Source organism: Globicephala melas, chromosome 4 (assembly GCF_963455315.2).
Source record: "Globicephala melas chromosome 4, mGloMel1.2, whole genome shotgun sequence".
Taxonomy (NCBI): Eukaryota; Metazoa; Chordata; class Mammalia; order Artiodactyla; family Delphinidae; genus Globicephala; species Globicephala melas.
The window spans coordinates 125,204,398-125,230,406 of NC_083317.1; the positions used below are offsets into that span (position 1 = coordinate 125,204,398).

A 26,009-nucleotide genomic window follows, 5' to 3' on the forward strand; every position below is an offset into this window, starting at 1 on the left:
ACAGGAGGGTAGGGACAGATCTGACAGCAAACAGGCAAAGGAATGACACAGTCATTGCCCACATTTCATTGTATCTATGGCACCATCCATTAAAAGACCCATCTTGATTTCAGAGATGTTAACATTTGAAAGCACAATCGTCATCCTAGAATTGATGAAACATGGCATACCTGTGCAGACGTGGCGGGATGGCCCAATGCTTCAAGGAGTATCTATTTTCCCAGACGTATCGGGTTTCCTTTGCGTGACACCGTTGTCTAATCCTGACTCTACAGGGGCACATTCTGATCCCTTAGAAGGAGCAGGGGGTTGCCAGGTGTGTTTCTCTGCAGGTTCCTAGTGGATCTCCCTTCCCGGGTGCTCCTTCCCCCAGCCCACCAGGTAGATCATAACTCCGAGTATATCAAGGCTTCAAGTTCATCATGTCAACCTGGGCAGAATTCGGATGTATTATTTTATCCACGGATGCCCCACCACATTCTACAACGGATTTCAGTCTTTTGTACTGAAATGCATATCGTGCCAAAGGAGAAAAGGAACGACTTAGGCAGAAGAAGAGGAAATATGAACAGCAGAAGGATAAAGCTAAGAAAGAAAGAGCACACATCACTCACTCCCAAACCTCCTGAACACATGCTGGAGGTGGGGCACATACCCCACGTGGCCAATAAGCCCTCCCAAGAGTGGGTCAGCGACATCCTCAGTCCTCATTGATGGTCCCCACCCCCAGGCTCCTAGGAGACATCACTATGGAACAAGGGTTCCAGTGGCCATTACCCTGCCCAGACTACAAATCAGGCGGGAGCAGGTATTTGCTCTGAGCAGCCTTCCGAGTGACAGCTGTCCCCAGACGCTCCCTGTGAAGGAGTGCAAGCTGCCTGGGTGCCCCGGCTAAGCCCTATTTCTGAGCAGCCCCGGCTGCCTCTGCAGTGTGGATCAACAATCAGACACGAGGTCCCCCACTGGCAGGTGGGAGAAACAGCGGCTTTCTCACAGGCAGTGACTCAGCAGGAAAAAAGAAGCAGAAAAACAAGGGAAAGTGCTTGCCTTTGAAGAGTCTGACACATGGGCTCCCGTGGTGATCCTGAGACTGTGGGCCTGAGAATGTTTCCTGTGCTAGCCCAGCCCCCCTAGCTCAGGGTGGGGAGGCTCAACATTAGAAAGGGGGTCCCCGTTCTCCGCAGGCCTTCAGATGGCAGCCCATGGAAAACAGGCTGGTCTCGGCGTGTGCCCAACATGGCACGCACTCTCTGCTGACTTCAGCTCCTTCCCTGACATCGTCTGCCCTCTCCAGAACCCTCAGAGTCCCACACTCCAAAGCATCTCATTGAATCAACAAATCATCCATGCCTTTGCCCACTCACCCGGTCAAAAGTTTGTGAGTTACCAGGTACTGGGGAACAGGGATTGAATTAAGAGATGAGCCTTGCCCCTTTCCAGGCCTCACTATCTGGCAGGCAAATCCAGCTTTTCATATTAAAAAAATAAAATAAAAGTAAGGCTCTCTTTGAGGTATGCACAGGTTAGAGTCAGGACACAACTGTGGGAGGAGAAATGCAAAATGTCACAGAAAAGTCGCCCATGAAGAGAAAATCCCTCTCCATCTTGGGGATCTGGTATGGAGGTTGTGCCTAGGGAGGAGGTGAGGGCATCCTAGGTCCTTCAGGGGGAGGGAGTGGTCCTGCCTGGAGGGGGAGACACCTGGTTCCTTCCTTATGCTCTAAGTGCCAGACCCAGGCTGGAGATGAGGCTGGAGAGCTGGGCGGCCCCAAGGCACAGAGGGCTCCCTGCTCAGAGCAGTCATCAACCCCCCATCACCTCCACCAGCCCTGACTCTCCAGCCTACTTCAACGCCCGTGTTGCCCTCCTGCCCAGAATCATCTTTGAATATTTTAATCTGTCAGCTTGTTGGTTTCCCCATCAAAATGTAGATCTTCCTGTTTCTCTCCAATCAACAACATTCACCCAAGACTTCTCTGCTCCAAACAGCCTGCTCAACCAGGAAGAGGCGTTGAAGGTGCAGGGTCGGGGATGAAGCAGACCCAGCCTTGGTGAAATGAAGTTTAGGAAGAGCAATATTCTTGCCTGAGTAGTTCCTCAGGCAAAAGGACACTTACCAGCAAAAATAAATTATGGGATTTTTTTTTTTAATTAAGATCTTGAGCTTTTCAGGAAATCTTATTACTGGTGACTGACAATGGGCATTGTGCTCAGGTTTTTGTCATGTAAACCCCACATCTATCCAGCAGCGGTAACCTGTCAGAGCCATTCACATTCTTTGGAGGGTGCCTTTTCTGTTTGCTTCATGATTATTGCTTTTAACCTGAAAACGGGAGAAAAAAGAGAGCCTGTTCCGAATGGGACATCCCTTCAGTAGACCTTCTGTGTTTCAATTTCAAAATCAATACTTCAACAATAAACGAGAAAAAAAATTTCCTTTGGAGACTAGGCTATGAACAACTATGCCTTCCCTGCTCTCAATCTACCGGGACCCAGCTGGTGGGGCTCACAAGACAGAGAATCGCCAGGCTGGACCCATGGAGGTGATGGCGGCCTCTCGACCCGGCCCCGGTGCTATTTTCTGAGGGACTCCCAAGCACACAGGAGGAGAATGTAAGAGGAGAAGACACACTCTTGCCCTCAGTGAGTACAGAATGGAGTCAGGGAAAAGGATGAATGCACAATAAATAGAGAACAAAATATGGAAAGGTGTCACCAAATAGGAAGCTGCCTACCAGAGCGATAGTAAGAGCACAGACTCAGAAGTCACAGATCCGGCTTCAAGTCCCAACATCATCACTTATGGACTTACTAAGAGCACTCGGAGACTTCTTCAACTATAAAGTGGGGAAGTTATCCAACCTAGGCACAGAGCCCCTGTGAGGGTGAGCTGACGGGTGTAAAGTCTCTAGAACAGGGGTAACTATGCTCAAGGTCCGACCATCTCCTCATCACCCCCTTCCCTCCAGCCTTTGGGTCGCACCTCCTACGGGGACCCATCTTCCCTCCAGAGGTCCCACTGTGCATGCTGCCCCCTCATAGCATGTGCTCCCTGCCTGCTACCCAGGAAATGAGTGTCCTCCATTCTTTCTCTCTTGGGGCATGAGAGAGTAGAGACCACTCTGGCTAAGGCCAAGGTCAAGGACATAGTCAAGGAGAAAATGCAAGCCATCATCCAGTGAGAGAAAGCCCCGAGGTGAGCAGGATCTGCTTCCAGATGACTTAGGAGAGGATGCAGCTGGGTCCACAAGAGGCGGTGCAGCTTCTAATCTGTGTCCTGGTAAGAAGCACGACTATCCTTCATGCAGGCAGGAAGCTGAATCATATGCAGCCGCTGGTCAGTAGCCCCAGCTGAGCCCAATCCTTGAGTCATCCAGGCCCAGGCACCAGACACAGGAGTGAAGAAACCTCCAGATGACCCCAACCAATTCCTGATCATTCAAGACCGCAGGCATCACGGAGCAGAGACAAGCTATCCTCCCCACCCCACCCCCATTTAAATTCCCAAGCCACAGGATCTATGAGCATAAATTGGGATTAACATACACACACTACTATATAGAAAATAGATAATCAACAAGGACCTACTGTATAGCACAGGGAACTCTACTCAATATTCTGTAATAATCTATATGGGAAAAGAATCTGAAAAAGAATGGAGATATATATATATAAGATATATATAAGACATATATATATGTAACTGAGATATATATATATAACTGATTCACTTTACTGTATACCATTGTACAATATTGTAAATCAACTATACTCCAATAAAAAATATTTTTTAAAAACGTTGCTGCTTTACATGGATTAGTTGGGGAGTAGTTTGCTACCTAGCTGTAGATCACCAGAATACCAGCCTCTGCTATGCCCAGTGGTTTACATCCTAGGCCTTACTTTATCTTTCCAACAGCATCTTGAGGTAGGATTTCATATACCCATCGTAGAGCCGAGAAATCTAACTCTCAGAGAAGTTATGCAACTTTTCCAAGACCCCATGTCTTCTAAGTTGCCTAATCTGGACCCCTACACTGAATCAGCATTCACACACCATTCACACACCAGGCATCAGTCAGCCACCTAGAATTAAAAGAACTTTTTAAATAAATCAGGGGTTGTCCTCAGTACCTGAAATCACCTATTTACATATATTTTATATGCTGAGAAGAGTCACCTCTGAAATAAAGTCATTTGGCTGTCAGAAACATAAAAAATACCAAATCACATCCACTTGAGCTGGGCCATGTGACTGAAGCTAAGCGGACGGACTAATTCCCGTCAACCCGCTCAACCGGCAGTGGCTCAGGGCACTAAGTCTCTCAGAGAAAGGGCCGAATTTGTATCAATCAGATTTTTTCACTGCCTTACCTGAAATGACAGAATGACCACAGTCATTCAGACTCATGGGCAAACCAGGATGGGTGGAGGGGAGAGATTTTCTGTTCTGCCGGCTGTTCCACGTCAGTGAAGGAAGCCTTGCAGACAGAGTTACCGCTTTGCAAATTCACTTATAGGCACTCTGGGAAAATGCTGAAAATAGACACTCGAGAAATCTGGCTGCGATCAGAGGCACCAGATGTTGCCCCAGATGTGTGGATGATGTGTGCTGCAGGCATCAGCCTAATTCACCTCATTTCCCCTGGGGGGCTGGGCACCCACCCTAGCCCAGATCTTGGGGAAGGAGCTGGGGCAACCTTGCCCTCAAGGGGCCTTCAGAATCCTGGGCCCCAAGGAACAGCCGCCCATCCCCCCCAGGCCCAGGGAATTTGGGCCGCAGAGCCCTGCACAGAGCTCGCTGCAGGGAGACCTCCTCACCCCAGGTGGGAGTGAAGGCCAGGCTAAGTGCCACACAGGAACGCCCCAATTCAGTGAAGGGGGACACCAGTAAGGAGTAGCAGTCCTCCAAACGCCCCACGAGACCTCACAGCCGCCAAGTGAGTCTGACTAAATGTGCAATGGAATCCCAGCATTGAGATCCTGAAGTGCTCTCTATAAAATACCTTCTCTTGGGCTTCCCTGGTGGCGCAGTGGTTGAGAGTCCGCCTGCCGATGCAGGGGACGCGGGTTCGTGCCCCGGTCCGGGAAGATCCCACATGCCGCGGAGCGGCTGGGCCCGTGAGCCATGGCCGCTGAGCCTGCGCGTCCGGAGCCTGTGCTCCGCAACGGGAGAGGCCACAACAGTGAGAGGCCCGCGTACCGCAACAAAAAAAAAAAGAAAAACCTTCTCTTGTCTGCCCCTCTATCTGTTTGGGTTCCTTCAGGAGCAGGCTCCACCTGAGACAAGGATTTGAGTGCAGGTGGTTTATCTGGAGGCGATCTCAGGAAAGATCAGTGGGGGAGGGGAGAAATGACTCAGGAACAAAGGGTGGAAACTGGGCAAGTGGAGCCCAGACCACGTGGGAACCCCTGGATGACCACGTGAAAGGCTGTGATGTTCTCCCACCTCAGTGACAACGGAGCAGGGGTATTGATCCACCAACTCCTGTCAGTCACGGGTGGAGGACCATTCCTGGGGGTGTTAATTCCCTGGGACTTCTGACCTGGCCCGCACACAGGCAGAGAGGGGTCTCACGGCCAGAGACAGCACACAGGCAAAGGGCACCTAGTGCTGGAAGTTGGGCCTGAATCTATGAAAATGGCAGGAGCAGAGGGAACGTGGGCAAGGCACCCTCGATGGCCACACAAATCCCCTCCTCACACACACCCTTGAGGCTGCTGACTAGTCTCTATCCAACCTGCATCTTATTAAGTCTGTTGACAATGTACACTGGAGAAGGGGTCAAGACCTGCTGTAAGGCCAGCCGGGAGTTCACAGCCCCACTGGGGCAGAGGCCCCTAATTCTAAGCCACTGGTAGCAGGCTTCACCGAACTCAACAGCTGTTCTATTCCTCCAGCCCAGCTGGATGAGGTGGGTGGGGAAAAGACCGGGCCTGCCCCACCCTAGACTGACTGTGGGTAGAAGCGAGGGCCACCGCAGACCTGGTTTTGTGACCAGTCTCTGATGTAGGGAGGTCTGGTCCTGAGCCTCCTGGCAAAGCAAACAAACAACAACAATTAAAAAAACAAAGAGTAAATAGGCATGAGGGATCTTATCGGAGTCATAGAGATGTTTTAAAACTGATTGACGATGGTTGAGCCATTTGGTAAATTTATTTTAAAAATCATTGAAATGTACACTCGAAATAGGTGACATATAAAGTTTGCTTCCACTGGTTACAAAAATAAATTTATTTTTAAAAAATTTTAAAAATAAAAACCCACATTACTCCACAAAACCATTGCATCCTAGGACTGCCTGAGTGTAACCCCGACCTTATTCGCTGCCTACGAGTGGCATATCGGGTTCTTGATATAATCCATTTAGGGCATTTGTTTCCTTGGAGAGTAAGCTAATGCTGAAATGAGAAACAAATGTCAAGAAGGTCTGAATCATCCTGAAACACCCAAGAGATACTAGAACACCATGCCCTAGACATTGGTTTTACTCCCCAGATTTTGTTAGAAGTACTTTTGTCTGGCTGGCAGAGCTATTTCATACAACCTCAGGCTTTTCCTGCCATGATTTTGCTTTTCCCAAGTTCAACCTTTTCAGGTGACTCAGGATGTAAATTCCCCCACGAAGTTAAAAAAGATTCCACTTTCTAAAGAATCCCTGAGGAACCAATGTAGGCAGAAAAAAAAACAAAGCAGTCTTAGAGAAGGAAGCGTGTTAGTAAGTTAAGTTGGAAGAGTGCGTGTGAGAAGGCTCCCTTCCCAGCTGGGTCTGGGAGGGAGCTTGCAGGGAAAACACTTTTAAATGCACTGCCCATCGTCCATTATAATTGAAAATATGGTGATGCATAGGAGATGATGTTGGTTTTAGAATCAGAATGTCAACCAGGTCTTCTCATTTCAGAAATACACATATCCCTTAGTGCCCTGAAGTTACCGTTGGGCTGAAATTTTTATAAACTCAACTCCCAGTCAAATATTACAGAACTACCAAATGTCACTGAACTCCTTATTAAGGGGATATACCATTTCCCATTAAATCAAAATATTAAAATGCACTTTCATCTCAGAGTTACTGAAACTCTCTTTGGCAATTCAGCCTCTCTCTTAGGAGCACCTTAAAGCTCATGTGAAGGAAGGGGGGGGGAAATAAACAGACACCTAGGGATTAATAACAAAATAAAACCCCTCAGCCCTCTAAATTATCAATGAGAACACTAAGGAAGAATTTTCCATCCAAGAAAACAATGTTTTATCTCTGAAATATCAGTATGGACCATAATAAATACTCTAGCCAGTTTGTTAGCATTTAATCCATCTGGATATAAACAGGAAAAGCTGTTATTTTTGCCCCCTATGGTGCTATCAAGCTCCTGCCTCCTACTGGATGGCAACTGCCTTAAAGAGACTCCAGCCCAATTCAACAGCTTTTCAGTCAATTACTAAGACTCAACCCAACTCATTTTTAAACTCCTCTCTGATCCACAAAGCTTCTGCTCCCCCACAAAAGGCAAGGTATTCCTAAGTCTCCTGATGGAGGGGTCGAGTGTGGTCTGCTCTCTCCTCCACCCCTCCACCCTACTCTTCTGCTTGTGGGGAAGAGAAGCAGAAGGGAAAGGGGAAGACATGTCTCTATACTTAAAGCAAAGAATGTTCTCCCAAATACGTGGTATTCAGTGCTACAGATGAAAGAGGGAGCCCATGACTAAGCTTTTTCGTTGATGGGAAAGTTACTTTACATTAACCATCCCGGAAGGATATATACTCTAGAAATGGCCCCCAGAATCATCAGCCTCAGAGGTCCAAGGTCCTGAGCCATCTAGATTCCCAGGTCCCAACCTGTCTCACCCCCAGCATGTCACCTACTCCCAGCCTGGCTCCATCTTAGGCAAAGTAGCAGTCCTCCCTTCCGCTGGTCTATCCCCTTAAATGATGCTCCAGCACTTGGTTGACGGGCTCAGTGCGGTCTTCCAACATGCCCCCTGGGAAGGTTTTATTCTTCAGAAGGTCTTCTCGTGAAACGGGACAACCTCTTTCAGGTGTCCACCAGCTAGTGGCATTTTCCCCTTTGCTCCAAAAGTTCCCCAGAAAGACTACAGCTCCAGAAGTTGTCTACCCTTTAAGGCAATTTCACCTGCAAGTACATGTGGGATCCAGCTTTGGTACATCTTAGAAGCAGGAACTTAGGACTCAGTGTGTGTGTGTGCGTGCGTGCGTGTGTGTGTGTGTGTGTGTGTGTGTGTGTGTGTGTGTTGGGGCATATCCTCCAGGCACCTCTCGGCCTGGACATCCCCCAGCACACCATCTAGAACTCCACGGTTCTCTTCCTTGTACTAATGCACTGGAATGAGTCAGCTAAATATTCTTCGCGTAGCTTTAATAAACCCCAAGTTTCTCAGGAATACACCCATCCTATGAATTAAGGCCAGAGGATACTTTTCTCTCGTTCAGAGTTTCACCAGAAGTATGTCACCATTTCTTAACATCACATCACACCCATGATAAACCATGATTTTTTTTTTTTTTTTTTTTTGGCGGTACGTGGGCCTCTCACTGCTGTGGCCTCTCCCATTGCGGAGCACAGGCTCCGGACGCGCAGGCTCAGCGGCCATGGCTCACGGGCCCAGCCGCTCTGCGGCATGTGGGATCTTCCCAGACCGGGGCACAAACCCGTGTCCCCTGCATCGGCAGGCGGACTCTCAACCACTACGCCACCAGGGAAACCCAATCATGATATTTGACTTGCCAATACCACGCACCTGGAGCCATCTGCGTTTGCAGCTGTGGCATTCACAGCAAACATCTAATTCGCTACTCCTCTAGTTTAGATGGGCACAAGCATTACACACTATTTTATGATACATTATTTTCCTTTTAGTTTCTTTATATTTCAGTTAAGGCATTATACTGATTTGTTAAATTATGTATGCAAGCAAGCAGTAATATCAGCACATTTCATTTCAGGATAATAATGGGAGGACTACAAAATGTTGTAAAAAGGGGCCATTGGTTCTGAAGCAATGCAAACCGGTGGTCTGCCTTCATAATCCTTTCTGCTTATTTCCCTGTTATGCACCCTGAGCCTTTAGTCAGACCCAGTTGGGTCCAAGCTCTAGCCTTAATATCTAGAGGGAGAAGCTGTTCCCACTTGAGCCAGAGTTACGGGAAGGCGGCAGCTCAGTCCTGTCCAGGCCCCGGCCCCAGCAGCATAATCGACACAAAAACTCCTGCCCCAAGGAGAAGGAGGGCTTCAGGGTCAGAGTCGGGGCTGTTAGCCACCCGCCCCGTACAGCCCTGCAGAGCCACATCTCCAGGGAGCACCCCCAGGAGCTTCCCCTACCAGCACCAACCTCCAAAGTCCTGGATTTGGGTTGGATGGGGATGGTGGTGATTCCCTGTGCACAGTGTCAAAGCTCGAATGCTTAGAACTGAAGCAGCATATCCTTAAATCTAGAAGTAAATGTTTGGACTTTGAAGGATTCCCACTTGCTCTTTTTTTTTTTTTTCTAGCTATGGGGGTAGCACTCCACGGGCCTCATCACATGGGGCCATCTCACTCTAACTGATGGCAAAGCTTTTCCAACTAAAACCCTTATCCTGGCCTCTCCATACACATGCATCTGATGTCACCAACTGCAAATCGCTTTTAATGGCCTGTCTGGAAAAGGAGGCGTGCTTAATACATGTAGGACTTCTACAGTCTGCGGCTTGAGAGGATGCTGACAGGAGCCAGGAGTAACCACTGAGAGACATGGAGGGCACGCTGGGCAGAGTGTAAGACCCGCAGCAGCCGATGGTTACAACTTAATTCTCATCGGCGCAGTGACAGAAGATGTTCTCCCAGATAGGTGGTATTCAGTGTTACAGATTAAAGAGGGAGCTCATGGCTAAGCTTCTGCATTGATGGGAAAGTTGCTTTACATTAATTATCCCAGAAGCACATACACTCTGGAAATGGCCCCCAGAATCATCAGCCTCAGAGGTCCAAAGCCCTGAGCCATCTAGCTTCCCAGTCCCCAGTGTGTCTCACCTCCAGCACGTCACCTGCCCCCAGCCTGGCTCTATCTCGCCATCCTTGAACGCACCAGCTCATGCCAACGATAGCCAGCACCCAGCCCACGATGCTAACCTTCCTAACCAAATCCTCCTTCTCCACCAGCCTTACTCGGGTGGGCTTGCACTGGAAAGATGGGCACTGGGGACCCAGGGGGATGAAGGAGAAAGATAAATCAAGAGGAACTCCACGCCAGCCCTCCATCCCCACAAGGCAACGAGCTGAGTTCTAGGGAACTCCAGACATCACTCACCCACCTACCCTGCGCTAGACCACACATGCCTGGGGGCACAGGGTGAGGACGTCACAGACACTGACCTCAGGGATAAGGCAGTTTAGTGAGGAACAGGCAGGTGGGCAGGTAGGCAAGCTGGTAAGTGCCACCGTGGAGGTCCGTATGGGAGCTGTGTAATCGAGGTGGGGGAAGAATACTCCCAGGGGATGCCCAGGGATGGATCCCAGAAGACGCACCAGGCTGCCAGACAAGGCAAAGGCAGATGGGGCAAGGGCGGGGTGTGCATCGGCGCAGAGACACAAGAAGACCCATGAGGCAGGGAACTGGGCTCTTTCTGCGGGTCAGGCTGAAGCGTGAGGACAACATATGGAGAGAAGATTCGCTCATTCACTCCTCAGCCACCGTGCAGGTGCTGGGCTCTGCTCACACGAGCTCACCTTCTAGCCCAGGAACAGCTGGGCACCCACTAAGGGCCTTTTGGGATAAGCCAAGGAAAGTGGACTTTATCCTGAAAGTGATGAAGTGACAGGGAGGGATTCTGAGCAGGGGGTGGTGGACTGGGTGTGTGTGTTTGAAAGAACTGCCAAGGGCTGCGTAGAAGTGGATTAAAGAGGAACCGGTTCATGAGCTGCAGGGATAGAGAAGTACAGTCAGGCAAGGAGAATCCAAGTTACCAAGTGCTCTCTGAGCAGTGAGGCCCCTGCCTCTTCACCCCGCACCCGCCACCATCCCTATCCTGAGCTGGCTGCAGTAGAAAGACAAGAGTCAGGGATATAGATAGCGCCTGCCACAAGACGCAAGGACCAGAGACAAGAACAGCTCAGGACACTGAAAAACACTGAGAACACCAGACAGAGAAGGATCGGTGCTCTACAGACTGCTGAGCCAGGTGTGCTGGCCGCTGCTTAGGAGAAACCCTGCCCTGCCTTTAAGCAGATGCAACCGAGCTAGAGAACCAGGTGAGTCCTTGTGACTAATGAAGGGGAGACACTGGGCTTGATGCCCGTATCCAGGCAGTGCTCCTGTGGTTGGATCTGAGCACACCCCCAGTCTGCACACCTGAGGCTCTTACATCACAATGGATGGGCAACCCCTCCCTTGTCTCTTGGGGTGCCTTCTTAGGTGTGCAGGAGGGATGGCTGGGGATTGGCAAGGCTCAAGGTCCCTGGAAATCGAGGCTGCCTTGGTACTGGGGAGAGAGGATGTCCAAGTGCACGTCTTCACCCACGGCCAGAGAAGCCACCCACACCAAGTACCAGGCTATCTCCATGCCAGGACCCACGAGTGAAAAGACATCAAGACCCACCAGAGTTGGCAGTCAGCATGGGCAGGAGCCCAGCTTTTTAAGACCTGTAGCCACCACTGCCAGCTTTCAGATGACAGAAGGTGTCACATAGACTCATCCCGGGAGGGCTTCCACAATTTGAGCACAGGAGCTAAATCACCCTAATGTGGTTTGAGCACCATGACAGAGACCTATCTGCCTCACACGTCCCCCACCCCCTCCAGAGAGCCTGCCACGCTGCCCCAAACGCCGCCAGTGTGCGAATGCGTAACCCTAGGGGTTGAGCAGTGTCCTCTCTTTCTAATGCGCACATCGCCAAGTGAGATCCTGCATCATGTCCCGTTGCCTTAGCTTATGTCAGAGCGTTTCCTCTCTGATAAGATGATGTAAGGAGAGCGTTAGGTCACCACGTCTAGTAGACTTGAGACAGGGGCAGGGGCAGCTCCAAATCTCCTCTACCAGAGCCCATTTGGTTGGAAGTATGAACCACATGACTTGTTTGGAAGCTGTGGCTGCATAGTGAACCCTCTGTCTTTAATTAAAGGTTAGGTGGTTCTGATCCACAGAGGTAGCAAAGTTTTCTAAAGATGCTTCTAGTCACATTTCCCATTGGATGCAGAAAACAAATTGTAAGATTAGGAGGATGATGATTCTCATGATTATTGGTAGTAATTTAAGAAGTGGGTGGGCTTCTCTGGTGGCGCAGTGGTTGAGAGTCTGCCTGCCGATGCAGGGGACGCGGGTTCATGCCCCGGTCCGGGAAGGTCCCACATGCTGCGGAGCGGCTGGGCCAGTGAGCCATGGCCGCTGAGCCTGCGCGTCCGGAGCCTGTGCTCCGCAACGGGAAAGGCCGCAACAGTGAGAGGCCCGCGTACCGCAAAAAAAAAAAAAAAAAAAGAAGAAGAAGTGGTTTCCAGGGAGCAGCCAAACACTACCTCCAAAAGCAGACCTTGGTACCACCAAGGTCTTGCAGAGCGAGATCCTGGAGGGACTTAGGGAGTAGGAAGAGATATGGCAGGAGGGGAAGGAGCGGATGAGGAGGGTGCTGAAGATGACCCGGCAATTCCGTCAGCCCTCCCCTCCTCCCTCGTGGGCTCTGAGACAAGAGGTGGGACACGTCTGAAAGCAAAACTCCAGGAAAACTCCGTCTTCAAGCAAAGATTCTTGGCTGGTCTCTGACTCGAGTTCCTCCAAGTAAGAGGGCTGCAATTTAAGGACTGGAAGGTTGGGGGGGAGGGGAGGCAGGGGGGTTTTCAAGAGGGAAAAGATACAAGTGCAGTTAAAAAAAAAAAAGGTGCTTTATTTGTGACCTCTAGTTAAAAGAAGAATAAATCACTAAAAAGACTTAAATATAATTTTAAAATTAATACACAAGATAAGCCATCTCGATATTTCTCATGATGGCGCCATAAAGCCAAAATAATTAGTTTGCTTTCGGAAAAAAACATAAACAACAAAAAGAAAGTGAAATCTAGATCTTGAAAGTGAAATTCTTTTTAACTCTGATTATAAATTATCTCAGCCTCCTTCCCTGCTCCAAATGACCACACACCCTCCTACAAACAAACAAAAACACACAAGAGAAGAAGAAATGAAGAGGGAGGGAGGAAGGAAGGAAGGAAGGAAACTTAAAATACCATAAACTGCGAATTCAATATTTTCTCTCATTCCCTAGCATTTCTGCGAGTTTCCTGAGTCATGGCCTGTCTTAGTTCTTGACTCTACATCCAGATTCTTCATCCCTTCCGTACGAGGTCTGGAGGAGAGAATCTGGAGCATTTTGCAGCAGACAAGTATGCCAAGAAGTGCTGGCAGAGCAGAATGAGCTGAGATTCTAGGACTGGGTGGGGTTCAACTGTCCCTGCATGAGGACCAGAGTACATGATTTTCCAACTCCAGAAGCAGGGAGAAGAATCCCCGACACTCCAACTTTGTTCTCCTACATTCTATTTCATGTCTAACCATTAGTGATGTGCTAGCTCCAGGGCAGACCGTTATCTGAGACACACAGCATTTCAATGGGTTTGTGGAATAAAGTGAAAATCTGCCCCTAGGAAAGCACTTGTGGGTTTGAGAACTTGAAGGAACAGAAAGAGTTGGAAAAATAAATATTCAGACCACCAAACACACAGTCAATCAAGCTGGGAAATGCTTATAGTCTCCTCCCCTGATTCTTCATAGGCTTTTATAATGCGAGCCCTGCTTCCTCTCCCCGCTGTGCAATCTCCAGTAGGCAACGACAGTAAGTCCTGCAAGTAGGCAGAGCCCCCATAGGAGAGGAGTGGTCCCAGTGACCAGCTGCTACAGAAGACCCAGGTACTCACTCAGGAAAGTTTCTTTGAGGAGCAGGCTTTCAGCTAGATGCAGAGGGACTCCTCCTCTCTCACTCTCCATCCCAGCAGGTAAAGAGACAGAGGTCTTGGCCTCAACTCAGGCGGGCCTGAGTAAAGACCCCCAGCTAAAGAGGTTAAGCCCATTCCTATCTCCCTGTCCCTCCTCCTTTCTTCTCCCAATAGCCTCCCAAGGTCTTGTTCACCACAGCCCAACCTCAGCACCCAGATATATGATCAAGGGTAGGGATGTAAAAAGGAGCAGCAGCTGACCCAAGGGAAGATGACCTTTGGATGCCCCAGTGGGGCACTAAGTTCCCATCACCCACACCCACTTGGGGCTGCCCTGTCCACAGCCAGACCCACTGTTGCTGGGGTGTATTTTGTGAAAGAAGGCAGAGCATTTGGCCTGAGCACCCAGCACAAGCATCTCTGGCTTCAGGTACTGAGTGATGGGCTAATTGTTTCCTGACAGCACGAGACAGCCTGAATACCACCCATGTTCTCCAGCTCCAGAAGCCCAGCATAAACGGTACTGCTGAAGAGGAAATCATAAATCTTAAGACCAGGATTTCAGTATTTTTGAAGGGTTTCATTTCTCCTCCCTTCCAACTTTGATATATGTACTTACTTAACAAGGGTCTGGTGAGGGTTCATCGAATTAATATATGTAAAGTGCTTGGAGTTTGAAGAGAATATGCAATATAAATGCAAGTGTCGCTAAAAAGGTTAATCTAATTTACATCTAACACTTTCAGTTCATGGTGTTAATGAACTATATCCTTTTAGAGCGTGATTAATTTATTGAAATGTGATCACTTTTCCTAGCGCTATATATGGGTCAGCTTCTCCTCTTATTGTATCTAACTTTACAGAAGAATTCGGCATTTTATAAACTAAAATAATAAATCAAATACCCGGTAATGGTTATATTTCATTAATTACAAGAAGACATGCATTAGATTAACATTTATCTGTTTTAATTAATTTGCTGAGATGCAGTTATCCATGCAAATTGGAAAATGACACATCAACTTGACATCATATTAACAGTTTTGACTGGTTCTTCCCTGAAAATGTATGGGCCTGCAACTGCTGGACCCCTTGCATAACCATGGTGAACGCCCGCCGTGTACCATATGCAGAATGTACATTAAAGAATTAGGAAGGGCCTTACCGCTAAATTCAGACTTCTCCTGAAAATATCATTAATTAAATTGGTAAGACAGTATAAAGACGGAAAGATGTAGGGTTTTGTTTGGAGGGCTGGAGTCCTGAAGTCTCAAAACCAATCTCTTAAATCTGATCACCTTATTTTCTTAAGCACTTTATCCTTCCAAAGGGTATTCAGAGCCACTTGCACGTGGATACTCAGAACTTTCTTGAATAGAGGAGGGCGGTGCCCTCCTGTCCTTTCTGCACAGGGAAAAGCAGACCCCAGAGGGCTGCGTGATGTGCCCTGAGCCTCACACAGATCAGTGGATCCAAGTCACGTGACTTGGAGTCACTGCCTTCTCCACAGGTGATTTCCTCGTCAGGCTTCTTTGAAGACTGCAGATTTGTTTAACTATATAATACGACACACATCACGGAAATGCAAAGTGGCAGAAATCACAAAAATGATGTGCTGTGTGTTTTGTTTTGTTTTTTTCTATCGGCAAAACTTAAGTCAAATTTCAGCCAATTAAGCATTTTTAGAAGCTACGAGTGGCATTTACAGCCTTTCTCAGTGAGAATTCCAGCGGCATCTGCTGGACTTGACTCCCTTACACATCTTGGTGTGGTTAGAGTTCACTCAACTCATCTGCAGAACTGAGTGTTTTCAACCTTTACAAAGTGAATGCTGTCATTGGTTTGGAAGGAGAATCAGTTAACTAAAGGGGAGAGGCCTGATGACTAGTTCCTACCAGTGACCAAAGGCAGGGAGTAGCCCTGACCGGGGGAAGTGTGCATGGGCAGAGTCCTCAGGGACTTGCAGCCAGTGTGGGTGGCATCACCCCGGCATATCGTCACTCCCTCAACACTCAGCATTCACTCTGGACCTCAGACTGTGCTGGGCACCAGTCACACAGAGGTGACCAGGATGCTTCCCCCTCGAGGGGGTCACAGTCTGCCTGGAGAGGCAGGGAGGCGATAGGCACTGTGATGGGGGAAACCAGAGGTGGTGAAATAAAGAGGGTCAAGGCCCCCACCCAGGAGCAGCCCTGCAACCCATGTCAAGAAATGAAGCATTCCCTGGGGAACTGTCAGCAATAGGGGTTGGCAGGGGCACTTCTCAACCTTGGCTGGGCATCACAAACATCTGAGAGCTTTAAACTAAACCCCAAGTCCTAGATCAATGACACCAGCATCTCCGCAGGGGTGTTCCAGGCACCTTTGTTATTTTGAAACTCTCAAGTGGTTCCACTGTGCATCTAGGCTTGAGAGTCACTAACCCAACAGATAAGGGGGTAGTCTCTGAAAGTAGACTTTGTCCATTCAAATCCCAGCTCTGCTGTAGTAGCAGTAGTAGTTGGGTGAACTAGGTAAGTAGCTTAACCTTCCTGGCCTCAGTTTCCTCACCTGTAAAATGGGGATAATAAGAGCACACATCTGATTGAGTGGAGGACTGAATGAGTATTAATACCTATAAAGCACTCAGAACAGAGCCCAGCACGCAGTAAGCTCTTGATAGAAGATAGTATTTACTACCTGGAAACTGCTGGAAAGTTCACTGAGAGAAGAGAAGCCCAGATGAGAAGTGAGGGGAGAAACCATCAACGGACTTTTATGTGAGGCTGGAGAGTTTGGATCTATCTTGAGAGGACTGTGGCTTGTCTTCAGGGGTGAGGCTCTCTGTGTATCCTAGCTTCAGAGGAGGCTTGGGTTGCAAGAGCATAGGCAGAAGATCTCTGTAGACACTCGGTCCAGGCCTTTGCTCTATGAATGCCTGAGCTCCTTGAAGGGGTGATGGTAGGCATAGGAGAGGTAGAAGGTGGGAGAAGGGCTGGTTTCCTCTAGGATGGGAACTGGTGGCCTGTTCCATCTCCTATCCCCAAGCACCCCCCGGGGCATTGGCAACGAAATGTAATAGGAGAATTGGACTTCAGGTGCTGGAACCCCAGTGGCAGCAAAGATTCTGCTGCCCATGGAAGTAGAGAGTCAGCCGGGGACATCAAGAGGTCAGGCTGTTCAGACAATGAGCGTCACAAGGGTAACCTCGGAGGGATGGAACCTTGAGGCAATTCCAAGAGTGTTACATTATTCTCAAAACCCCGGGACCTTAACAGACTGCAGCAGGGATGGTGAAGGATGGAATTCATGATGATTGGGATGGCACTCCTACAGGCCTGGTGGGACCGGGGTTGATGTGACCCATCCTGGCAACAGGGTGATGGATGGGATGAGGAGGGGGTGCTTTCATTCCCAAGAGATGCTAAATAAGGCAGTAGCAACGGGCATGGAGGGGAGTGGGAAGGTTCTAGGTCTTTATGGGTAGAATCAACTGGACGTGGTGAAGGATGGGGTGTGATGGAAGAGGACAGATGAGGATGCTGGAGGACTCCAGGGCTCTGGCTTGGGTGAGTGTGCAGATCTTGTACCTTTGATCCAAACAGAGGCCACAGAGTAAGCAGCAGCTTCGTGGAGGGAAGATGAGAGGCTGGGTTGGCACACACATGGGGCTGGTGGTACCCCAGGGCATCCTAGAGGGGCCAGACATGGAGCAAGCCTCTGAGCAGGGCTTAAGGTGAGCTAGGAGAAGAGTTGGTCAGGGCCATCTCCGGAGGACTGATGTAAGCAAAGGACACTGAGCTGGGGACAAGCAAAGTCCTGAGAAGGTACTGGAAACAAGTGCCTGAGGATTAGAAAACCACTAAGAAGTGGGAGAAGTGGCCTTCGGGTGACATCATCCAAGATATCACCTGGCTTCCTGGTGCTGGGTTGCAACCAACTGCAATTAGTCTGACCACTGGGTCTGATTCCTGGCTCTGCGGCTACATGCCCTGTGGTGTTCACTTACCAATCTGTAAAATGGGTATTTGTGAAAAAGACAATTGACATATATAAAATCCTGCCACAACAGCAGAAGAAAAGGCAGCCTTATGAGCAGTCATGTCACCTGCTATTTCATCTATGCCATCTCTCTCCCCTCTTGCCACACTCGCCTGTCAGCAACCCCTCCTCATTCTCCCCAGAGTCCAGGCTTCAAGTACATCTAATATACTTGAAAGTGTCTGTGGTAGCTTTTCTTAACCCTGCCTGCTTAAAAAAAAAAGAGTCAGAGGAGGGCCATGTTTAACCCAAATGAACAACTGCTGGGAGGTCTTCCTGATTCAGGAGACCCCTCCAATGGACCATGCAATGCAGACAGCTGCCTTCTCTACTTGAGGCCAAGCATGACGGGAGGGGAGGAAGGCTTCCAGCTGCCGGGGCGAGAAGAGAAAGATGATGTTCGCTCCTGAAGGGGAAGTCAATCAGAGAGTGAAGCTAGCTTCCAGAGAAACTGATTCTTTCAGCAATTTTGAAGACCCAAATGTTCCTGAACTGCCTCAGAATGTTCCAGGGCAGCAGAGCCTCTCTGGCCTCACTCAGCGCCTTCCTCGGGCTGAAAACACATCACTCTGCTAGGTAAGCCTGTGTGATACGGGAAATCCATGTCTGCCACACTGTTCTGGGTTCAAATCTCAGTTCTACTGTTTCTAAGCTGTGGGACCTTGGGCAAGTTACTTCCCTTCTCTGGGCCTCAGTTTCCTCCTCTGTAAAGATGGGATAGTAATTCTACCTGCATCATTGGTAGATCAAACCAACTGGGGTTAAGATGAAACCAACTGACATATATAAAGTGCTTAAAATAGAGCCTGGCACACGGTATGCATTCAATAAACATTCACTCTTTTATTAACCTGATAAATCTGTATGCAGAAATATATCTGTCCAGGGTTGGGCTCCCTCCTTACTCCTGCCTGCGTACCAACGTGGGCTTTCTTACCTTGCATCTACCTGTCCTGCCCACCTCCTATCTGCTGACCAAATGCCTACTCGCCCATCAAGACCTCTTTCATTTTCTCTGTTAATCTTTGCTGGCTTCTCCTATGCTTGCCAATTTCTTCCTTTCCTACAAAACGTTTTCCAGGTGTTTCATGCACAGCCTAGAGTCTACCCTTTTCCCAGAAGCTACCAAGTTCTCCAATAGTTTGTGTCATGTGTGATGTTTGCCCTAGAGAGAGCTCTTTGATATCTGATATTTGTTTTAGCTTTTCAATCCGCTCATAGAGAATAACAGGAGACTGAGACATAGCTCTTGGCTGAAACAGCTAAAAGTGAGGCCCAGTGCATGTTTGGGTTGGCCTCACTCTCACCCCAAGCATCCTCCTCCAACCACTGCTGCCTCCTGTCTTCTGTCTATTGCTCCCCCAAAGCTGACAGCATGATTGGTATGGATGAATTTTGTGTCCTCCCAAAATTCACATGTTGAAACTCTACCCTCAGTGTGATAGTATTAGGAGACAGGGCCTTTTGGAGACCCTCTCCTTACAACCCAAATCCCAGCATATTAGGATTAGAAGAGATCATGAGGGTGGGGTCCTCATGAATGGGATTAGTGTCCTTGCGAGAGTCGTTAGAGAGCCTGCTTCCTCTCTCTGCATTCCACACAGAAGGACACGGTAAGAAGTCAGCAGTCTGCAACCCAGAAGAAAACTCTCACCAGAACGTAATCATTCTTGGACTTCCTTCCTTCAGAACTGTAGAAATCAATTTCTGTTGTTTCTAAGCCACCTGATCTATGTTATTTTTGCTACAGAAGCCCCAGCTGATTAAGATGGCGAACTTCTGTCCTGTTCAGTGCCAGTGTCTTCAGCTCAGCATGCTTCCCCCATCTCAGTCCTCTCATGATTCATCTGCAAACCCACCATTCCAATTTCCACAGGGTCCAATTAGTGGTGGGCTAGATAATAAATAATAAAATAATAATCTGTCTCAAGCTGTCATTTGGCTATCACAATGTCAATTACCCCCTTCCACATAAACATGCATCATCACAGAGGTTGCCAGTGTCTTAAACAAACAAACAAAAAAGAGTGCTTCTCTGCATTCTGAGACAGCAAGGCTGGAAGGAAAGTGTTTGCTGGTCAGGGGACTTCTCTTTACAACCCAAATCACACCAGTAAAGCTCTTCCTTCAGAGACCAGAATCCCACACCTTCAGCAGTGGCACATAGAGATGTTTATTTATTTAGATAACACACATTGCTGAGTCCTCCCTCAGAGCTGGCCCTGCGTTAAGTGCCAGGGCTTTTGAGATGAATGAGACAAGACATGGGTCCCAGCCTCAAAGGCATTCATAGACTAGTGAAAGAGGCAGGTGTTTTCACAATTCAAGCCAAATGTCTATGTGTGCATGTATTTATATATGACTATGTCCACACATATGCACGTGTGGAGAGAGACAGAGACAGAGAGAACAGAGTTTGAACGGAGGGAAGATATGAACGAAGCTACTGAACTGCCAAGAGGTCAGTCAGAAAGGGAGAATGTCACCAAGTCTCAGATGCTAGAACCCAGTGTTTAGATGATCAGTAATTACAGTAATTACAGTCACTGTGTATTTAATGCTGTTTACATGCCATGAACTGTGCTAAGTGATTTCTAAACACTATCCTGACAACCACTTGGCAAGGTAGATCTTTGTATCCCCATTTTATAGATAAGGAAACTGAGGTTCAAAGGGATTCACTGATTTGTCCAAGATTATCTTACTGGGAAGCAGTAGGGCCAGGATTGGAACCCAGGTTTCTCTTGCTATGAAGCCCAAATTTTCCTTCCTACAGGACAGGAGAAAACATCCAAAATCTCTGTGTCATTAAACAATAGCACTGCAACTGCAGACAGGTGGATTCACCAAGCCACTCACTACTGACTGCTCGGCTCACATCCGGAGGCCAGGCAGTGGGGTGGACTTGGAGACCAGGACAGGGAGCGAGAATCAGGACAAGATTCCAGCCCTCAGAGCTCACAGGGCAGTGCTGGAGCCAGACAAGGAGCACAGGTACACCAGAGGGAGAGCCATATCCCAGGGGACCAGCCAGGGGGACCAGTCAGGGAAGGCTCCTAGGAGAAACCATGCCCAGGCCTGGCTGTGTCTTGAGTCACAGAAGGCATTAGGCTGAGGAAGGTGACTGTCTAGCTTGAAGACATGGTCCAAAGGGTCCAGGGCAGGAATGAGCACATCCTGGTCCAGGAACCACAGGTGCTTTGGGATGAGTGCAGGTCAGAGTGCACCCTCTGATGCAATGCTGAGGACATTTTGTCGTTTGTGCTTCAGTTGTTGGGGGAATAACTGCTACACCCCCAGGAGACACATGCTACTTTCCAAGAGATGATATAGGACAATTCACCATAAAAAGTCCACACCACCTTCGCCCCCACGGGAGGTTCTGCGTGTGCACTTTGGAATACGCAAGGATGGCTTTTGAATCTGTAAGAGGGAGGATGAGGCTGCTGCTTGAAGCTAGAACACAGGTTTCCATGGCTGAGAACAAGGCCCACTCCATTTATCTCCCAACAGGGCCCTTGAAACAGCAGCCCTGGACTCTCCTCCTGTGTATGCAGGGCCACAGGGGCTCTTGGGGATCTCAGAGATACAGTCAGCTTCCCTGTGGTCACTAGATCTGCCTTTAAATCCAATGGGGAGAATATGCGATGAACAGTCAAGGGGCACTGGCCATGGTGAGCCTTCGCATTCTCACCCCAGTGTCACATCCTCCCCTGATTGTCCTGGCAAGTCACTTGCCCTCTTTCAGACTTAGTTTCTTCCTCTGTGAAATGGGCTACCAAAACCAGCCCTGCATTTGTAAAAATGAGAGACAGCCCAGTTAAACGGATTAGCGCAGTGCCTGTAACACACTAAGGAGAAGTTCCACAAACTGCAGTTACTACAATTATACAACTACTGCTACAATTCCGCTCTGTCTCCTCCTCTCCCTATTACCAAATGCTGTGCTTGCAAGCCCTCTTCCTATCTCTATCTCCCTTGTCTGCGTCCCCATCGCATGGTACTATACTTGGCACAAACTCAGCCTGCTGTCATTCTCCTAAAGTTTTCACGTAAAAATCTTGTCTCCAGTCAGATCAAAGCTCTCAAAGCAAGGCAGTAGTGAGATGGGAATGGTTGGGGGGGGCGGTGATCTTATATTTGCTAAGAATCCTCCAGGGCACTGAGCCAGGCTCTGGGCACACAGGTGGGCACTACATCAGTTATTGCTGATGGTCTCTACTCAAGCATCGTCCTGAACAACCAATACCTGGATGTTGAGGACTGAAAAGCGTTTGTGTACCAGATCCCTGAGACCTGAGACCACTGGTGCATCACCAAATTTGGCACAAATCTTAAGAGGTTATTTTGTATTGCCTTTTCTTCCCTGGATAAGACATGCCTTTCTCTGCTCCAGAGGCTCCTTGGGTCCACAATGCCTTCCCAAGCTTTGCTCATGAGACATGTGCATAGGATCTGGTCTTTTCAAAGCATCCAGGAAGTGTTTGTCTTTTTTGAATAATCAAGATACAGGAAAGAAAAGGAAGGGCTTATAATAGCTGCCTGGCCACTGTATTATTTCTGACGTCAGGAATATGTTTGTACTCAAAGTGCAGCGATTCTGCGAAAACCCCAAACAGTTCTCAGGGATTAGCTGCTCGATTCCCTACAGGAAGAAGCAAGAAACACAAAGGCAGAACAAGCTGAGTGCCACAAACACGACATCGTACACGAGCCCAAGCCGGGAGGACATACTTCCAGACAGTTGTCCAGAGGGTGCATTCAGGTCTGCCACACAGCTTGATGCCCCACTCCCATTTTTCCTCTGTGAATGAATTCAGAAATTGTATGGGAAAAGAAAGCTATTTTTTTGTTCAGTCTTCTTCATAGGTCTTCCTGACTTTTCTCCTTTTTAGTGATGGGGATAATAATGACATGAACCTTAGAAAAGGCAGAGTCAGTGGTGGGACACATCATATATGAAGCATACCTTCAGTATCTCAAATGTTCTTCAGAAATTATATAAAATTTAGAGACATAAAATGCACGTGCATTGTAATAAGGAGAGTCAGCCCTGTAAATCCCAGCTAAAGTGTCTTAGCAAATGTCTCTGTTTTGATCGAATATTACACATTTGTCTTTAAAAAAGAAATGAAAAGAAAAATGTAGCTAACGGCGCCCTTTGCAGCCCCCCAGTGGTTGGAAAGAGAAAGAGGAAAGAACGCGGGGGAGACAGCAAGTCTAGCTCCGCAGGACCAATCAACTTTTTACTCCGGAAAGACAAATGGCTTATTTTCAACATGAAATGAATATGTTCTAAGTGGAGAAGATGCAAGGTGTTGGTTAAAATGCACATAATTATTCACATATGCGTGAATCACTGAGAGCCTGGATTTTTTTTTTTTCTTTTCAATCTTTCTCTTTTATCTCTACCAAGTTTTCCATTTTGACCTGGGAACTAGGCGATGCATAAGCATACCAGGTCTTCCTCCCAAACAAGTTTTTTTCCCTTCCTTCACTTGCTGTGAGCCCCCCTGTATGTAAACATCGGCTTAAACATACGCCATTTGCTCCGCTACAAAGTGACGAAAAAAATCGAAAACATGTAATCTGCCTATTTAACAAAGTGTCTATATTGGGGAAGGAGAGCAAACGATTTGGTCGTTCTTTGTTTTTTATTCTTGCTTTCACCAAAACAAGCGTCTCTCTGAATGATCAACGACTCCTTTACCCATTCCTTTACCTTTCCTTTACCACATGTTTGAGACATTTTCATAATCAGTTTTCGTCTTCCCCCCAAAAAAACTACCTCTCAAGGATGGGGGTGGGGTAGGAATTGATGAAAAGGAACAGGATGCCTGCTTATAAAATAATGTTACAAAAAACGATGCCACCAAACTAAAAGATTACAGCATAAACAGAAACTCTCCTATTCTCAACCGTCTCACTCTCAAGTTGCGGGAGAGGCATTCCCGAGGTCCTGAGGAGGCGAACTGGCTGCCTCGCGCTCTCCCCACCCTCCAAGGGTAATTAAACGTAGAATACATTCCCTCCTGAGCCACAGGTAAGCTACAGTTCAAAGCCAGTTTGCAAATCAGGTTGCCGCTAATACGGAGCCTCTTTATCTACAAGAGCAAACTCCTCCGTCCTCTGAGGATTGTCAGTGACCACGTTCCTTCCCGTACTGGTTGCCGGGCAAATCTGGCCACAGCCTTTAAACCAATCGTATGCCCTTCTATCCTAGTCAAAACGCAGAGAATCAACAAGTTACCACCAAGCCGGGCACTCCAGCCCAGAACTGCCACCGCCTCTCCTGCGCCCATCGCTACCCAAGCCCGCTCTGCTCCTCCCTTGCCTCTCCCACCACCGTCCAGCAAGCACGTGACCTTCCGTTTCAGTTCGCCCTCCAGACGCCCCCACCCCGGCGCTCCTCCCCGCGCTCCCAGGCAGCAAATTCCGCGGCTCGCCAGCCTACAGTCTCCCGACCGCGCCAGGCGTTCACCAGGATCTTGCTTCCTCCGGGGCGGGAGAAGCGGGGAGGTCAAGAACTCCAAGCCAATAGGGTTGCGGGGAGGGAGGTCACCGGATTCCGCGCCTCTGTGCTCGGGTGCCCAAGCACAGTCGGAGAGGCCATGGGGAAGGGTCACATCCCGCACTTCTTCCGGACTCCGCGGCCCACCCGGAGGGCGCGCGTTCCCAGGGGAGCCAGAGCCGCCCTGGGGGATCCTGAAGCCAGCCAGGGAGGCCTTCCCCGGAGCCCACAAGTTTCCACCCCATCCCCGAGCTGGGAAACGAGCTCTGCTCCCTCCTTTGACGGCGTCGCCACTGATTCCTCCCTCAGGGCTGGAGCAGACAACTGCCTGTCCGCGCCGTGCCAGCGCCCTGCTCCCGCCGCTCCCGGGCCGGAGCCCGCCACTCGGCCACTACACCCCCACTCCGACGCAGAAAGCCCACAGAGTTGTCCGGACTCCCCAGACCTGGCCTTCCCCTGGGTCCCTAGAACCTGCCCAGGGGTTGGGCCGGCGTCCGCAGGTGGAATCTCTCTGGTCCAGGGCGCTGGGCGCTCACTTTGGTCATCCCGGGCGCACGGAGGCCGGGGAAGCTGCGGCAAGGGAGGGTGTGCAAATCCAGCGGGGTCCCCGCCGCTTGCACCCTCAAGCCCGCCCTGCTTCCCTCCTCGGAGACGAAGAAACTTCCCCAGCACCCACCTTTAGAGGCGAGAAGGCGGCGCCGCCGGCTGCCCCCGCCGCCGCCGCTGCCGCTCCCCACGCCCAGCACCAGCAGGAGCGGTACCCAGCACAGCCTCCCAGTCACCATCCTCGCCGCCGCCGCCGCCTACGAGCTGCCGCTGCCGCCGCCGCCGCCTACTGCCCTCGCCGGCTCTCGCCTTCCGGTGTCCGCCGGGCCTCGGGCCGCCTTGCCCTGCCGCTGTGTGCGCTTCGGGCGCCGCCGCGCTCGGCCTCCGGTGCCCGCCGCCGCGCCGCTAGCTCGCCCTCAGCAGCCGCGCTCACTGGCGCGGACCCCGAGCAGCTCCGGCGCTCACCCCAGGACGGCCCGTGACGTCACGGAGGGAGGGAGGTGGCTCCTGCATATTCATGAGACGCGGACACCGGCCGCGGCTCCTAGGCTCGCGGCTCCGCGCCCTCGCCCCCCAACTTTCCTCCACCGTCCTCGAGCTCCGGGGCGCTCCTCCTCCAGGTAGGACTCGGCTCCCAGAGGACCGGGTGGGCGGCTGCGGGGAGCCCTCCGGCCTCGCGCCCTCGCTCCGGCTCTCAAATAACTGCCTCGTGGGAGGGCTGGCTCCCTCAGAAGTGGTCCCCGGGAGACTGAGCGTCGCCTGCGAGGGCTCAGCGCACCGTGCCCCGCCACGCCCTTGGAGCTGACATCCGTGCGGAGGGGCGGGCGGGCGGGCGTTGCTGCAGGTCCTGCCCTTGGCCGGGTCTCCGGACGTTCTGTGCCGCCTGGTCTGGGGAGGGCGCCAGGCACACGCTAGAGCTGGAAAGCGCGAGTGCTGCTCTGAGTTGCCAAGACGGGTACATCACCGCGGACCCGGAGGGCAATGGCCGCACTCCGCACCATCTTGGAGAGGCAGGAAC

The 26,009-nt window shown here is 49.8% G+C and overlaps 1 protein-coding gene across 2 annotated transcripts in view; it reads right to left on the reverse strand.

The window, feature by feature from the left end:
- CLSTN2 (calsyntenin 2) overlaps positions 1-25,782 on the reverse strand; it is a 650,414-nt gene extending 624,632 nt beyond the window's left edge. The window contains exon 1 of one of the 2 annotated variants that reach the window (XM_060298550.1): positions 25,122-25,782. In XM_060298550.1, the coding sequence (XP_060154533.1) occupies positions 25,122-25,230 (109 nt within the window). In that variant the 5' untranslated portion in view covers positions 25,231-25,782. The remainder of the gene's footprint in view (positions 1-25,121) is intronic. The other variant, XM_060298549.1, reaches the window with a different exon arrangement.
- Between the last annotated feature and the right edge of the window lie 227 nt (positions 25,783-26,009).